This window comes from Mus caroli, unplaced genomic scaffold (genome assembly GCF_978045245.1).
Source record: "Mus caroli unplaced genomic scaffold, Mus_caroli_1 scaffold_11, whole genome shotgun sequence".
Lineage (NCBI taxonomy): Eukaryota > Metazoa > Chordata > Mammalia > Rodentia > Muridae > Mus > Mus caroli.
The window spans coordinates 15,788,100-15,804,576 of record NW_028227266.1 but is presented as its reverse complement, the minus strand read 5'-3'; the positions used below and the strand labels follow the sequence as shown (position 1 = coordinate 15,804,576).

The 16,477-nt window shown below is 36.5% G+C and overlaps 1 protein-coding gene across 1 annotated transcript; it reads right to left on the bottom strand.

The window, feature by feature from the left end:
- Positions 1 to 15,386: 15,386 nt before the first annotated feature.
- Positions 15,387 to 15,712, bottom strand: LOC147001969 (high mobility group protein HMGI-C-like). Its single transcript, XM_085828238.1, is given in 2 exon segments — positions 15,387 to 15,652; positions 15,655 to 15,712. Coding segments are annotated over 2 exon segments (324 nt in total).
- Between the last annotated feature and the right edge of the window lie 765 nt (positions 15,713 to 16,477).

Sequence of the window (16,477 nt, the reverse complement as noted above, 5' to 3'; positions counted from 1 at the left end):
GTGGACATTTTTGCCCTAAAAAGAGATACATTACTAAACCAAAGTTAAAAAAAAAAAGTCATGGGATATTTTACCATTTTACAAGTTATGTAGACATCAATAAAACCACAATAGGATACAGGTATCATAGAATCTAGGCCTAAACTGGCTGTTTTTACTGGCTGATTGGCTATTACATTTTTGTGATTCTTTTCTTAGATTAGGGGTGCTTTAATTCATAGTCAGACAAGTTTCTTTCAGATGCAGGCTAGTCAATGGAGAAACTCATAACTGGGCAAGGTGCTGAGATGAAGAGATTGAGCTTTAATTTCCAGGAAAGACACCTATATTTAGCACACCATCAACATCTATTAGGGTTAGGGTTAGTGAACATGGCTGAAAACAAGGAACAAAGAACATGTTTATGCGGAGTGCTATGAAATGTTGTCTCTATGAATGACATGGTATTTGATCTCATAAACTCACAATGACTGTGGTTACCTCCATAATAACTACACAAGATTAAGGTAGACAAAAATCTTGCATCGATCAAGTACACAAGTCCCAGGCCCAAATCATTCCGCAAAAGCTATTTGCAATTAAGGAATTGTTGGAATTAAGTAGTTGTGGGAAGACTATGAATCACTCATTTTTGAGAATGCAGCCATTAGCCAGTGCCTCATGCTCCTGTGGATATCCCCACCACCATTCATGTCGGGGCAGCAAAGACTTGATTCAGTACATTTTCTGGAAAATGTACATTGAATTGAAAAGGGTATGGGAAGACAGATGTGAGGAGACTTGGAGAAGAAAATGAAAGTCAATATGATAGTAAATTATCTTAATCATTAATGAAATTACGAAATAAAAAATTAAAATTCTGTGAAAGAGACATATGACCAAGATTCCTTAGAACTAATTTATAGCACAGGGAAGGGGAGCTGTATATCACTGTGGTAACAATGTAAATTTATACTGATGGACTAGTAAAGTTAAAGCAAATTGATCCTTGTGGCCCTTAAGGAAAAAGGCTTTTGCTGGATCAATAGTTACAATGTCATGTACAGGTGAGGACTTAAATGTTTGATTCCCAGTTGTTAGACTGCTGGGAATGATTAGGATTTGTGCCCTTTTTGGAGTATATATATATATATATATATATATATATATATATATCCCTGAGTTGTACTTTGAGGCTTCAAAGTCTTACACAATTTTCAATGTCTTGATGTCTGTTGCCATAGGATCATAATATAAAGCTAAACAGTTAACAGTTAAACAGACATGTTTGGTAACTACCACACCTACATTTTTCAAGTTCTCAATGGTGGAACTAATTTCTGCTATACCACTGAGGATTCAATAGTTTCTCTCAGTACAATTTTCCATGGGAGAGGCAACTCCAAATGTTTTAGTTTGACCTTTTAACAATAATATCTCTCTTCCACAGGTCATGGAAACAGTGTTCATATCCTGCCAACTTCCAAGTATATTTATACCAATTAGAGATTTAGGCCTAGCAAACACAGAAGTGGATGCTCATAGTCAGCTATTGAATGGATCACAGGGCCCCCAATGGAGGAGCTAGAGAAAGTAACCAAGGAGTTAAAGGGATCTGGAACCCTATAGGTTCCAGAACAACAATATGAACTACCGAGTACCCCCCAGAGCTTGTGTCTCTAGCTGCATATGTATCAGAAGATGGCATAGTCGGCCGTCAGTAGAAAGAGAGGCCAATTGGTCGTGCAAACTTTATCTGCCTCAGTACAGGGGAATGCCAAGGCCAAGAAGTGGGAGTGGGTAGGTGGGGGAGTGGGTGGGGGAGCATGTGGGAGACTTTTTGGATAGGATTGGAAATGTAAATGAAATAAATACCTAATTAAAAAGTCACAAGAAAATAGCAAAAAAAAAATTAAAAAGTAAAAAAAAAAAGGACTAGAGAAATAAATACAGCATTTTATTTCAGACTTCAGCCCAAACTCCATTAATGACCTGATGTACATAAGCCCCTATTTTAACTTGAGGTCCTCAGGACTTCTTGAGGTCTACTGTTATCAGTGTCAGTTCTAAACCCATATCCAAGGGATCTGAAATATCTATGATTTTTCCATTTTGATTGTTGTACTCTTACCCTTATAATAAAGTCACAGTATTCAACAAATTCAGGAAAATCTGATTGGTTACTATCCCCCATTGTACAATTATGCTTTGTCTTACTTAGAATTTCTATTGCAGCAATGAAGCCCCATGATGAAAAAGCAAGTTATGGGAGGAACACATTTATTTGGCTTAAACATCCAAATTGTAGACAATCATGAAAGGAAGACTTTACAGGAACTCAAGCATGGCTGGAACATTAAGACAGTAGCTTATGCAGAGGTCATAGATGGATCCTGATTATGGACTTGCTCGCATCTCTTTGCTTAGCATGCTTTCTTATAGAACCTAGGAACAGCAGTGCATGGATAACACCACCCAAAATTTTCTAGGCCCTCTATCACCAATAACTAATAAAGAATTCTAGAATTTATTCTCAGGAAGCCACTTTCTCAATTGAATTTTTACACTTACATATGACTCTGGCTTGTTTTAAGTTGAACTACAACTATGTAGGATACTTTGTAGAAGTCTACAGGGGATTATGAGAGAAAAATTAACAGTACTACAATTAAGTATTTTAGCCAAGTGCTTCTGATTAAAGACCTGACCTTTTCCTCACTCAGGGCATTATGAGTTTTTAAATGGTTCAAATGTGGAAATTTTTTCATGGGCCAAGATTCATACTTGATATGATCCAAAGTAACTTTTATTTGTTTGAGAATTTTTGTTCTTATACAGATCAAAAACACACTAGCCTTCATAGCTATTTCATGCCTGTAAACATCATGATTGATTAGCCAGGAATAAAGTCTATAAAAATCATGCCATCACAAAATTATCTTTGCCTGTGAAATTCATTACAGGTCAAGACATTATGGACATTGCTTTGTCTAATATGCTTATTAAGATAAACATGATCACATTGCCTCTATTGATTAAGTAAGCCCCTGCTTTTTCTAGCCCCAATTAAATTCATAACATTTAATTTCCACAATTAAGAAGCAACATTTCTGATCCTAAACTCTGTCATAATGATAATAGCAACAATATAACTCTGTAGGTATACTGGTGCCCTTCTTACCATTTTGCATCCTATAGGATTAGTGAAAAGCATGTATTTTCTACCTCTGCCCTGTGGCAGATTAAGTTTCATACAGCATACCCACCATAGCACTGCAATGCCTTCAACCATCAAATATCCATTCATCATCACTTAGCTAAGGGTTAACAGGCATCTCCAACTTCTTTATAATGGGTCATCGTTTGACAAGTACTTTGGCCAAATACTCAAAAAACTTTTGTCAACTTCTTTTTAACAGTGTAAGCTTCCCTATTAAACCTAGTATCTCCTCTCAGTGGGCCCATATCAGTTAATTCTGCATTTTATGTTCCTTCCTCCATTTTTCCATTCCCTTAAAATTCATTCCCATACACATTTCCCAGGCTTCTGTCCAAATAAATCAGTAAACACATTAAGTTCTTTATCAGTGTAGTACAATTCTTCAAGGACTCTACTTTTTTCCCTCTAGAAGCCAGCTTATCCTTAAGTTTAAGTTCCACAGGTAACTATTGAATCCTATGAGGTGCATCATTATTTTCTACCTGCCATCTCTTTCAGAGAAAATATCTCCTGCTTTGGCAAAGAGTAAAGCATTATTTTTCTCTGCCAAAATAACAAAAGGCAATACTCTATGTGATAGGAGTATGGGCAAAATTTTTGTTATGGAAAGTGATAATTCTTTCTTGGTTGAAATAAGCCTAGGAGTACATGAGTTTTCTAAGTTCTCATAATCAATATGTCCTAACACACATCTCCATCTGAAGGTACAGATTCCTACTGTTTCCCAATCAATGTCATTATTTTAGCCAATGATATTCTCTAAGGATTTGAATTTTCATTAGAATTCATCTAATCTTATAATGAGGTCTTCTGCTTGATTTTTCTGTAGCATGAGTTCTGTGGCTACTCCAGAACACATTGATGAACTCTACCCTTTTTCTGACCCATTAGAGATGGTCAATTATACAAACTTAGTTTATAATTGTACTTTGTCACCATATAAAATATACTATAATCTGGTTATTTTATTAAGGGGCTCATTCATTTCTTTGTAAATTTATCCCAAAATTCTAAAAGCAAACAATTATATACTTATATTTTTAAAAAACTGGACTTCAATAAATGTACTTAAATCTTTTAACTTCCCTTCTAGCTCACTATCCACCGAGGTAGTGGAAAGAAAAGGTTAACAGAACAAAAGAGGATATGTACCTGTTTAGACATAGTTTTGGGGGGAAAACCTAATCTACATTGTCATGATATCAGCAGTTCAATTCACATAAATCAATAGCTGTAACTTGATCCACTCATAAACATCACTATCAAAAAAAAAAATGAAAAGGCAGTTTGATCAAAAAGAAAACTCAGATGTGGCAAGAAACTACTGGAATACCACCAGATATTCTTTGGTGTATTTCTCTCTACAAAGTCATGACAAACAATAACCAGCAAAGGGTGCAAAGGACCCTTTGTCTGTTGGGATATATTTATAAACTTTCCAAACATCACATGTTCTCTCAAGAGTTCACTGGTGCAACACATCACATGCCCTGTTTACAGTCAAGTTACAGAAAAACAGCATGTGTCCGTTCTCAGCAAAACATCCCCCACACACCTCCTTCATCAAAAGCATCCTCTTATAAGAGTTTCCAGTGAAACAGCATATGTAACAAGTGAGTCTCCAAAGACACAAGAAATGTCAATGTCAAACAATCCTCATCATTATTTTTCTTATTTTTCCACAAATTCTCAAAAGTGTTATATATAATAATTAAATTCCTTACTTCTTACAATAACTGAGTCAAGAAATTAATGTTCATTTTAGATAGTTTTGTGACATAGTTCATACTGTGGGTTTTTCATGTTCTTCAAGCTTCTAGAGGAAGTTTCGTTAACCAGAGTAGCTACAGTAATTACTGTGGCAGGCAAGTTGGAAAGCTTATTTTAGGTACATAATTTTTTTCTCATATTTTCATTATTCTTGAACCAATTCTGATCCCAAAATATTTGTTTGGATTCTAGAAAATCTAAACTGATGGAATGAGTATATAATATTGAATGTATTATGGTGGTTTACAATTAAGGTATGAATAGTTCAATAATCAGTCTCCGCCCCCCCAAAAAAATGTCTACCTATTTAGTAGTTGTTCAGTTCATGATACTGGATATCTCACTTGGTTTTCTATATATGCCAACATGGATAAGAAGTAAACATGAATGACTGTGAGAGTGAGGGCAAATAGGCAAAGTACAAGTGCTTTCTGCTTCCATTTCTTTTATATAGGCTGCCACATGAAGGTGTGGCCCAGACTTAAGAAAGATCTACCCACCTCAAAAGATCTGGACTTAGAGTGGTTTTTAAATATCATGTGATTCATTCACTAATTGCAGATGTAACTGACATCTACAAATAAGACAACAGATACATAGAGTAAAAGTCTATCTCTATCTCTCTCACTCTCTCTCTCTCTGTCTCTCTCTTTGTCTCTGTCTCTATGTCTCTGTCTCTGTCTCTCTGTGTGTGTGTGTGTGTGTGTGTGTGTGAGAGAGAGAGAGAGACACACACTTCTCTACTCAGTATTAAAAACAATGAAATCATGAAATTTTTAGAAAAATGAATGAAACTAGAAAATATCCTGAGTGAGGTAACACAATCAGAAAAGAACACACATGGTATGCACTCACTGATAAGTGGATTTTCTCCCAAAATCTTGGAATACCCAAGATAAAATTCACAGACCACATGAAGCTCAAGAAGGAAGAACAAAGTGTGGATGCTTCAGTCCTCCTTAGAAAGGAAACATAATACCCATGGGAGGAGTTACAGAGATAAAGTGTAGAGTAGAGTCTGAAGGAAAGGCCATATAGAGACTGTCTCTCCTGGGGATCCATATCATATACAGTCACCAACCTCAGACACTAGTATTGATGTCAACAAGTGCTTGCTAAGAGGAGCCTGATATAGCTGTCTCTTGAGAGGCTCTACCAGTGCCAGACAAATACAGAGGTGGATGCTCTCAGCCAACCATTGGTTTGAGGACAGGGTCTCCTATGGAGGAGCTAGAGAAAGGACCTAAGGAAATCAACGGGTTTGCAGCCCCATAGGAGGAACAACAATATGAACCAAACAGTACCCACCAGCTCCCAGGGTCTAAACCACCAACCAAAGAGTACACATGGAGGGAACCATGGATTCAGCCATATATGTAGCTCCTCCATTGGAGACCCTGTCCTCAGTTCAATAAATGGATTAGAGCATCTTCCTCTGTATTTCAGATACTGGTAGAGCCCCTCAGGAGTCAGCTATATCAGGCTCCTGTCAGCAATCACTTGTTGGCATACAAAATAGTATTTGGTTTGTTAACTGTATATGGGATGGATCCCTGGAGGGGGTAGTCTCTGTGTGGACTTTCCTACAGTATCTGCTCCACACTTTGTTCCTGTATCTCCTCCCATGGCTATTTTGTTTCCCTTTCTAAGAAAGAATGAAGTATCAACACTTTTGTCTTGATTTTTCTTGAGGTTCATGTGGTCTGTGAATTGTATCTAAGGTATTCCAAGCTTCTGAGCTAATATCCACTTAGCAGTGAATACATACCACTTGTGTTCTTTTGTGATTTGGTTATTTTACACAGGATGATAGTACAAAAGCATTTTCAACAAATGGTGCTGGTGCAACTGGCAGTTAACATATAGAAGAATACAAATCAATCCATACTCATCTTCTTGTGCAAAGTTCAAGTACAAGTGGATCAAAGACCTCCACATATATCTAGATACACTGAAATTAATAGAAAAGAAAGTGGGTAAACATTTGAGCACATGGGCACAGGGGAAAATTTCCTGAACAGAACACCAATAGATTATGCTCTAAGATCAAGAACTGGCAATTAGGACCTCATAAGATTTCAAAGCTTATGTAAGGCAAAGGAAATTGTCAACAGGACAAAATGGTAACCAACAGATTGGGAAAAGATTTTTACCAATTCTACATCTGATAGAGGGTTAATATGCAACATATACAAAGACCTCAAGAAGTTAAAATCCAGAAAACTAAATTATTTAAAATGGGGAACACAGTTAAAATAAAGATATGATTTTCAACTGAAGAATTTCAAATGGCCAAGAATCACCTAAAGAAATGTTCAACACCCTAAGCCATCAGGGAAATGCAAATAAAACAACTCTGAGATTTCACCTCACACAAGTCAGAATGGCTAAGATCAAAAGCTCAGGTGACAGCAGATGCTGGCAAGAATGTGGAGAAAGAGGAACACTCCTCCATTTCTGGTGGGAATGCAAAAAGTTACATCCCCTCTGGAAATCAGTTAGGCAGTTAGTTCCTCAGAAAATTGGACATAGTACTACCTGAGGACTCAACTACACCAGTCCTGAGTATATGCCTAGAAAATGCTCCAACATATAACAAGGACACATGCTTCCCTATGCTCTTAATAGTCTTATTTATAATGTCTAGAAGCTGGAAAGAACCCAGATGTCCTTCATCAGAGGAATGGATATAGAAAATGTAGCACATTTACACAGTGGAGTACTACACAGCTATTAAAAACAATAAATTCATAAAATTCTCAGGCACATGAATTTTTATTTTTAAATATTGGTTTTAATCAGTTTTTAGTCTCTGTAGAATATATATATATATGCATATGTATATATATATATATATATATATATATATATATATGCTTCACAGATCCTAACTTCTCCTAGATTCTCATTAAATTACACTTTATATAAACTTCATTCAAACTTCTTATTATGGAATCTATGTATTTAAATCATGTGTGATGTATAAAAATTTTAAATTTCTAGCCACATCAGGCACCTGTCAGCATGTACTTTACTTCTAGGCATCCACAATAGTGTCTGTGTTTGGAGACTGTTTATGGAATGGATCCCCAGGTGGGACAGTGTGGGAAGCCACATGTGCCGTTGCAGAGTGGCACAGGCTTCTGCTGGCCACCACGCATACATAGGCAGGAAAGTTTTTTGCCAAGATGAGGTTTTGAGAATTGACCAAAATTGACCAATCAGAAGAGAGAGAAATTGACCAATCAGAAGAGAGAGAAATTGACCAATCAGAAGAGAGAGAAAATAACCAATCAGATAAGAGAGAAAGTAACCAATCAGATGTAGGAATGCAAATGAGGTAGTAAGCATCAACCAAACACAACACAATCCAGGTGTGAGACACACCTCTCCTAGGCCTATATAAAGCAGCACCAGGGCTGGGCTCAGGGTCTTTTCACCTCTACAATCAAGCTCTCCCAATAAACGTGTGCAGAAGGATCCTGTTGCAGCATTGTTCTTGCTGGTCGAGTCGGACGCGCGCAAGAGGACAGTCTTTGGATGGCCTTTCCTTCAGTCTCTGCATTCTTCTACATGCTGACCTCCAGTTGAATCAGCACCATTTGTTAAAAATGCTGTCTTTTTTGACTACATGATTTTAGCTCCTTTGTCACAGATCAAGTGACCATAGGCATGTGGGTTCATTTCTGGATCTTCAATACTACTCAATTGATCTACCTGCCTCTCTTTGTACTAGTAAAATTCAGTTTTTATCACTATTGTTTTCTAATACAGCTTGAGATCAAGTATAGCCCGAAGATTTATTATTGTTAAAAATATTTTGATATCCTGAGATTTTTGTTATTCCAAATAAATTTGAGAATTGTTATTTCAAACTCAGAAGAATTAAGCCAGAATTTTGATGGGGATTTCATTGAACCTTTAGATTGCTTTCAGCAAGATGGCCAATTTTACCATATAAATCCTGCCAATCCATGAGTATGGAAGATCTTTCCATCTTCTGAGATATTCTTAGATTTTTCTTCATACATTTGAAGTTCTTGTCATACAGAATTTTCACTTGCTTGGTTAGAGTCAAATCAAGGTATTTTATATAATTTTCCTCTTAACACTGCTTTCTTTGTGTGCCATAAGTTTTGGTGTGATGTGCCTTCATTTTCATTAAATTAAAAAAAGTTTTTATTTCTTCCTTGATCTAGTTATCATTGAGTAGAGCACTGTTCAGCTTCTATGCGTACGTGGACTTTCTGTTGTTTTTGTGTTTTAAGACAAGCCTTAGTCCATTGTGATCTGATAGGATGAAAGGGATTATTTTAATCTTCTGTATCTGTTTGGCCTGTTTTGTGACCACATATGTGGTCAGTTTTGCTGTGAAGAATGTATATTTCCTTTTTTTTAGGATGAAATTTTCTATAGATACTTGTTAAATCCATTTATTTCATAATTCCTGTTATTTTCACTGTGTCTTTGTTTAGTTTCTGTTTCCATGATCTGTCGGTTGCTGAGAGGGGATGTTAAAATCTCCCACTATTATTGTGTGAGGTACAGTATGTGATTTGAGCTTTAGTAAAGTTACTATTATGACACTGGATGCCCTTTCATTTGGTGCATAGATATTCAAAATTGTGAGATCATCTTGGAATACTTTTCCTTTCACAAACATGACATGTCCTTTCTTATCCTTTTTGATAATTTCTAGTTGAAAGTCAATTTTATCCTATAGTAGAATGACTAACGCAGTTTTTTTCTTGGAACCATTTCCTTGGAATTTTTTTCTCAAGCCTTTTACTTTGAGGTAGTATCTCTCTTTGTCACTAAAGTCCATTTCTTGTATGTAGGAAAATGACAGGTCATTTTTGCATATCCAATCTATTAGTTCATGTCTTTTATTGGGGAATTTAGTATATTGATGTTAAGAGATATTAAGAAATTTGATTGTTGCTGTTACTTTTGTTTTTAGAGGTGAAATTATGTTTGTGTGATTATAGTCTTTGGGGTTTGTTGAAAGTTACTTTCTTCCTTTTTCTAGGGTGTAGTTTGCCTCCCAGTGTTGGAGTCTTCCTTCTAGTATCCTTTGTAGGGCTTTGTAAGCATTCAAAACTCTCTGTTTTAGATATTTGAAGTTATACAATCTCATTTTAATACAGAATCTCAGTATACAATCCTGGCCAAGTTCCAACTTATTGTATATTCTAAGCTGGGATCAAACCCGCCTAAATCACCCACATGGTAGATTTTCAGACATAAACCCAGCCTCATAATTGAATTTTGGTAAATATATTTTCCAATTTTATTTTCTAACTGTACAATTTCAAGTGTTGATATTACTGAAACAAAAAAAGAAAGGACTCATTTTCCTGTTGTTTATTATATTTTCAAGCAAATGATATTAGACAAGTGGTGCTGAAGAGGGTCCTCAGTTTTTAGCAGAGCTGGCTATTTTTCCAACACATTTTAGTTCCCTAAATGCATTTTTTAGAGCTCTAGCTCCAGGGTATGTTAAAGGTGGTAATATTTTTAAGAATACCTTAAAGACTATACCAATTTAATAGGGTATCACACAGTATTTGGACCAAATGTAACCTGCTTCACTTTTTCCAAAGTAAAGATGTTTTTTGTTTTGTTTTGTTTTGTTTTGTTTGGCAGCATAGTCAGTTTTAGTGTATTTTGTAGGGCTTCTTTTAAGCTAAAATCATAGTATTGAGCCAAAGATCACACAACCAAAAAAGCATAAAGTGTTTACTCTCTATCGGCTTATTATTGAATTTCAATTTATAGATTTGTTGTTGAAAAATTCATCAGATTAAAGCTCAAAATTCAGGCAAATATCCTTTAAAAATGTAGGCAACCACTTTGAATTGTTTCTTGATCACAGAGTAAAAATTAGCATGTATAAGAAAACCTAGTACAGAATTACTAAAATCATTTAGAATTTCTTGAAATTAACTTAAGTCCATAAGTGAATAACCAGAAAAGACGTATGTGTCCTAAAATTTGTGTAGGGGCAGCTATTCCATTGGAGTATTTACATCCTATCATTCTGTACATTTTATTTTTTGTGTAAAGTAAAAAAAAAAATAACTCCTTTTATTTATTCATACTTATTATGTATTATTAAATTTATCAATTTTTACAATAAATTAACAAACTTTATTCCTATTCTCATGAGGTTTTATGACTCTTCCTACTTTTATTTATCATAATCCATGTATATTGTTATTATTACATATGATAATGGAAAAGTAATAAGATTATGCACTGGATATACTTATTTAGTAAATCAACATTGTGTATCCATTGAGAACTCCACTCTGGATCTGCTTAAAACTGAGTCTAAAGTTGTCCTTGATCTGAGTCCATAATTTTAGACAAAAAGGATTTTATATAAAGCAAATTAGCTCCAGTATGAAACAGTGGCTGGCTACTTATCCTAGCTGCTACAATGAGAGTTTATAAACAAATATAAATAATAAGTAATTCCTAGGGAGGTAAATCACAGGGCCCCCAATGGAGGAGCTAGAGAAAGTACCCAAGGAGCTAAAGGGATCTGCAACCCTATAGGTGGAACAACATTATGAACTAACCAGTACCCCAGGCTCTTGACTCTAGCTGCATATGTATCAAAAGATGGCCTAGTCAGCCATCACTGGAAAGAGAGGCCCATTGGACTTGCAACCTTTATATGCCCCAGTACAGAGGATCGCCAGGCTCAAAAAGGGGGAATGGGTGGGTAGGGGAGTGGGGGGGGGTATGGGGACTTTTGGGAAAGCATTGGAAATGTAAATGAGGAAAATACCTAATAAAAACATTTTTAAAAAAATGGAATAATAAACATCCCAACAAAATTAAATTAAATTGAAACAAAGGGAAGAACAGAAGGAATCAATGAAATGGAAAGAATTGAGAGGCTGTTCCCTTGGGCTCTCTCACTTCATTTTACAGAGAAAAGTGCCAGGGACTGGGCTCAGTTGGCCACCCTCAATCCGTGGGAAATTAGGGATTCCAGCAGGTGGGCATGGAATTGTTGAGAATTGACAAAGGGACACAGACACAAGGGAGTGCTGTATCTGGATGTAATTTTTCACAAAGAGAACACCAGGCTTATATAATACAGAAAAAAAAAAAAAAAAAGGAGTAGGGTGTCACAGCAGGCAAGGTACATAGAAGTATCTGACACAAAGAGAGGAAGGCCTTCAAAGGACTGACAGGAACCAGGTAATTTTACAGTAAAGATAAAACAGCCATGCCTAGGGTCAGCTAATGACAGGTAAGAATTTCACACCCTAGTCACAATTTATGCTACTCCTTTGAGCCTTGTGAAAGCTAACACCAGGGGGTTCTGCTCTAGCAGATCTTATCATGAATAATGAAATACCACAATCCCCCCTTTTTCCTAGGCCTTGTAAATACTTGCATATGAGAGTAACTTGGCTGTTCTTTTAAGTATCTGTAGGGAATCTCCATTTGTCAGAAGAATTCACCAGCTTTCTTCTAATATATAATGTAGTTTGCTATACCTGACTGTAATGAAGATTCTAAGTATACTTTGCTAAGCTTGCACTGAGATTTCTAATTCTTATCCAGTAAAATACTGTAAAAAAGCATGCAAAACCTTCCAAAATATTGCAGGGACAAATCTGGGGCATTCTAGCTATGGGAATGCCAAGGTTCCAGGAGGCTAAGTTTCCTTAAAACGCTTTGCCTCCTGACTGCTTCCAGGCTTTTAAACCTGTCACATGAGTTACTATTGGAACCGATGTACCAGAAAAGAGGAAAAATATACTTTAGAATTTAGTATATTCAAAGAGCAGAGCAGGGTTACTAGGAGTTACAAGCTTTAAATGTCATCAGTATTAAAAGCTACCATGTGAAACCTTTTTCTTTCTTTCTTTTTTAATTGTAATCAGATTTCCTTGTAAGTTTCCAAAGACATATGGACACCAAAGGCAGGACTAACTGAATTAAAAGTTGCCATTTTAGTTAGATTTTTCCTCAAAGCAAGTTTTATAGATCTTCTGTATAACAACAATTCAGAATTGTTCTTGTAACCCCAAATCAAATGCCAGTAAATTAGATCAATCACATTAGGATGAATTATATGCACCACTATTCAAAATTCAAAGTATGACAAAATCTGATAAAATTCAAACACTATGGTAGTTTGAATGAGAGTGGTCCCATAGAACCTTATAATTGAATGCTTGCATCTGAATCAATGAGCAATTTAGGAAGAATCAGGGGTATGGCAGTGTTGGTGGTGTTATCACCTTGAATTGACTTTGAAATTTCAAAAGTCTACACCAGAAACAATCTCACTCTCTGTCTCCTGCCTACAGATCAGGATGTAAGCTCCTAACCATGTTGCTTGCCTTCTTACCCACCACCACATTCCCTGACATGATATTACAGACTAGTGTAAGCAATCACTCCATTAAATCCTGTCTTCTATAAGTTGACCTTGTCATGCTGTCTCTTCAAAGAAATTGAACAGTAACTAAGACACATGCCTATCTTTCTGAAATCCAGCTAACACTACACTCATTTCTCTATAACTATAAGCATAAAATAACTATCTAGTCACTTGTTGTCTGCTGGCTATAATCAACTCAGAACTAATTATATGCAACCACTATTCAAATTACAAAATGTGATCAAATTAAAACACTAGGGTAGTTTGAATGAGAGTGGACACATAGGTCCATATAATTGAATGTTTGTATCTGAATCAAAGAACAATTGAAAACAAAGTAACACTATCAATTTCATTTCTACTTATTTCTCTACAATTCTTAGCATTTTGTAAAATTACATAAAATGTATAAGGTCAAACTATTTCTGTTTTTACCCCTCTATAGAATCAAATATGTTAAAAGCATGAGATCCTTATTACTATAATCCTTTTATTTTGGTAATCAAATCACTCTTTACTCCATTTTTTTAAATTCCCCAGACAATGAAACTGGGCTTTTGTTACAGCATTGTATTTTCTTCTGCAGTGTACATGTCTAAAGGAGAAAATTGGATTGTGTCTTTGAGAAACAGTCCACTAGTGTTACCTTTCCACTTATATTTCGGAGTAATTGTCATGTGACATAATGAGAACCAATGTCCCATTCAATTTTCTCATAATAAATGGTTTTCATTAACATATACAGAAAGATAAATAGATATAAAGATAGATAGGTTAGGAAGATGATTGAGAGAGAGAGAGAAAGAGAGAAAGAGCGAGAGAGAATGTGAGAAAATGAAGCTTCTCAGTATTTTAATCGCCACAGAAGATTGATTGATAACTAATAGTTGGTTTAAAATTTCGGATCAGGTAGAGTACTTCATACTGCAATACACAATCATAAGCATAGTACACAGAATGGAGATAAATCCAGATAAATAGAGATCATATAGAGTTGACATCAGTAGTAGTATAGTTATTTTAATAATATTAATCATCTGAAATTTAATAGAGATGTGGAAAAATGAAACAATATACTATATAAACTTTTCCTGAAAGTAAACTCACAGTGCTAAATTGAAAGTTATGAAAATAAGCAGTGTTAAAAATTGTTGTTATAACTAGCAAGATTTTGCTGAAAGGACCCAAATATAGCTGTCTCTTGTGAGATGATGCCGGGGCCTAGCAAACACAGGAGTGGATGTTCACAGTCAGCTATTGGATGTATCACAGGGCTCCCAATGGAGAAGCTAGAGAAAGTAACCAAGGAGCTAAAGGGATCTGCAACCCTATTGTTGGAACAACATGATGTACTAACCAGAACCCTGGAGCTCTTGTCTCTAGCGGCATATGTATGGAAAGATGGCCTAGTCGGCCATCAATGGAAAGAGAGGCCCATTGGACTTGCAAACTTTATATGCCCCAATATAGGGGAATGCCAGGGCCAAAAGAATGGGAATGGGTGGGTAGGGAAGTGGGGGGCGCTATGGGGGACTTTTGGGATAGCATTGGAAATGTAATTGAGGAAAATATGTAATAAAAATATTAAAAATTAAAAAAAAAAAAACACAGATCCTCTGGAAAAGCAGTGAGTGCCCATAATTACTAAGTGATCTGCCAGTTGTACATTGTAATTTCATAATATTTGTGGTTAAATGCTCCATATTCAGATAATTATATTCTCATTGATTTTTTAAAAAGAGTATAAATACTCACACATTTTGTCTATTATATCTATAAAATATTACTTATTTATAGATATATTGCTCATTATGAAAATATTTATTAGATAAATGTTTTGCTTTCTATGTTCTGAATTTTTTTAGATTAATGTTTTCTCCTTGAACACAATATAAATAAAATTTTTGTTTAGTGTTAAAAAAAAAAATAAATAAGTGGTCACTGCAGTGTCTTCTCCCTTCAAAAGATCCAACTGATGCTGAGGTAGAAATTGAATGTCGGCGCCCCCTAATCCTCCTCTGCGGACTCTTGCGAGGATGTCTCTTCAGTCTCCTGAGCAGGTTTCTTCTGAACAACTTGTTGTGGCCATTTCCTAGGTCTGCCTCTTGGACGTTTTTCTCCAATGGTTTCTGCTTTCTTCTGGGCTGCTTTAGAGGGGCTCTTGTTTTTGCTGCCTTTGGGTCTTCCTCTGGGTCTCTTAGGAGAGGGCTCACAGGTTGTCTCTTGCAGCTGCTTCCTGGGCCGGCTGCGTCCTCACTTCTGTGGCACCGGGCGGCAGGTTGTCCCTGGGATGATGTGGATGGCTGCCCAGCGCCCTCACCACGTGCGCTCATCCTGCCTCCAGCTGCCGCTACCACTGCCTCCACCGGTACCGCCGCTACAGCCCCTCGGTCTCAGCCTCCCCGGATCCGCCCAGCACCTTTCCGGAGATGGGATGGAGAGAGCTGGAGAGGGCAAGAGCTGCAAGAGCAGGCGAGCTGGCCTGTGCACCGGGGACTGCTGCTGCTTAGGCTGCCACCTCTGCCACCATCCAATATATCAGTTTCTTGTTTTATCTATTGTGACTTTGTGGTTCATCTCAGCTATTTTGGTATAAAATTCTCTCCAATCTTAATGATTCAGACTAGTTTCCCTTGGGTTCTAGATGAGTTAATCTGCTTTACCTCAAACTGTCTCTGGCAATCTTTTCTAATCATCTGCCATTTCTCACTCCATGGTATTTTATTCTCCACCTCCAAACTGTCCTTGTAAAACTCCCTCCCACACTCATCTCTTTTAAGTAGCCTCCCATTTTTTGTTTGAGAGTTGGGCCTATTCTGCCACACACACACCAGTGGAAACTGCATGACTGGCCCCAAAGCTTGGACATAGTTCTGAGGCAAAAAGCTTTATGGAAACTTAGTCTCTTGGAACCCTGGCATCTCATAGCAGGAATGCTCCAAATTTGCCCTTGTGTCAGTTGTTGAACAGGTCTGTGTGCTTCCCTTCAGTAATGTTTTATTATAAGCGCCCTCAAGGAATGATTTGACATATAGCTATGTTAGATTGGCCTCCACAAGTGTTCCAATATCTTAGGAAATCATTGAGCCAATCTTGGG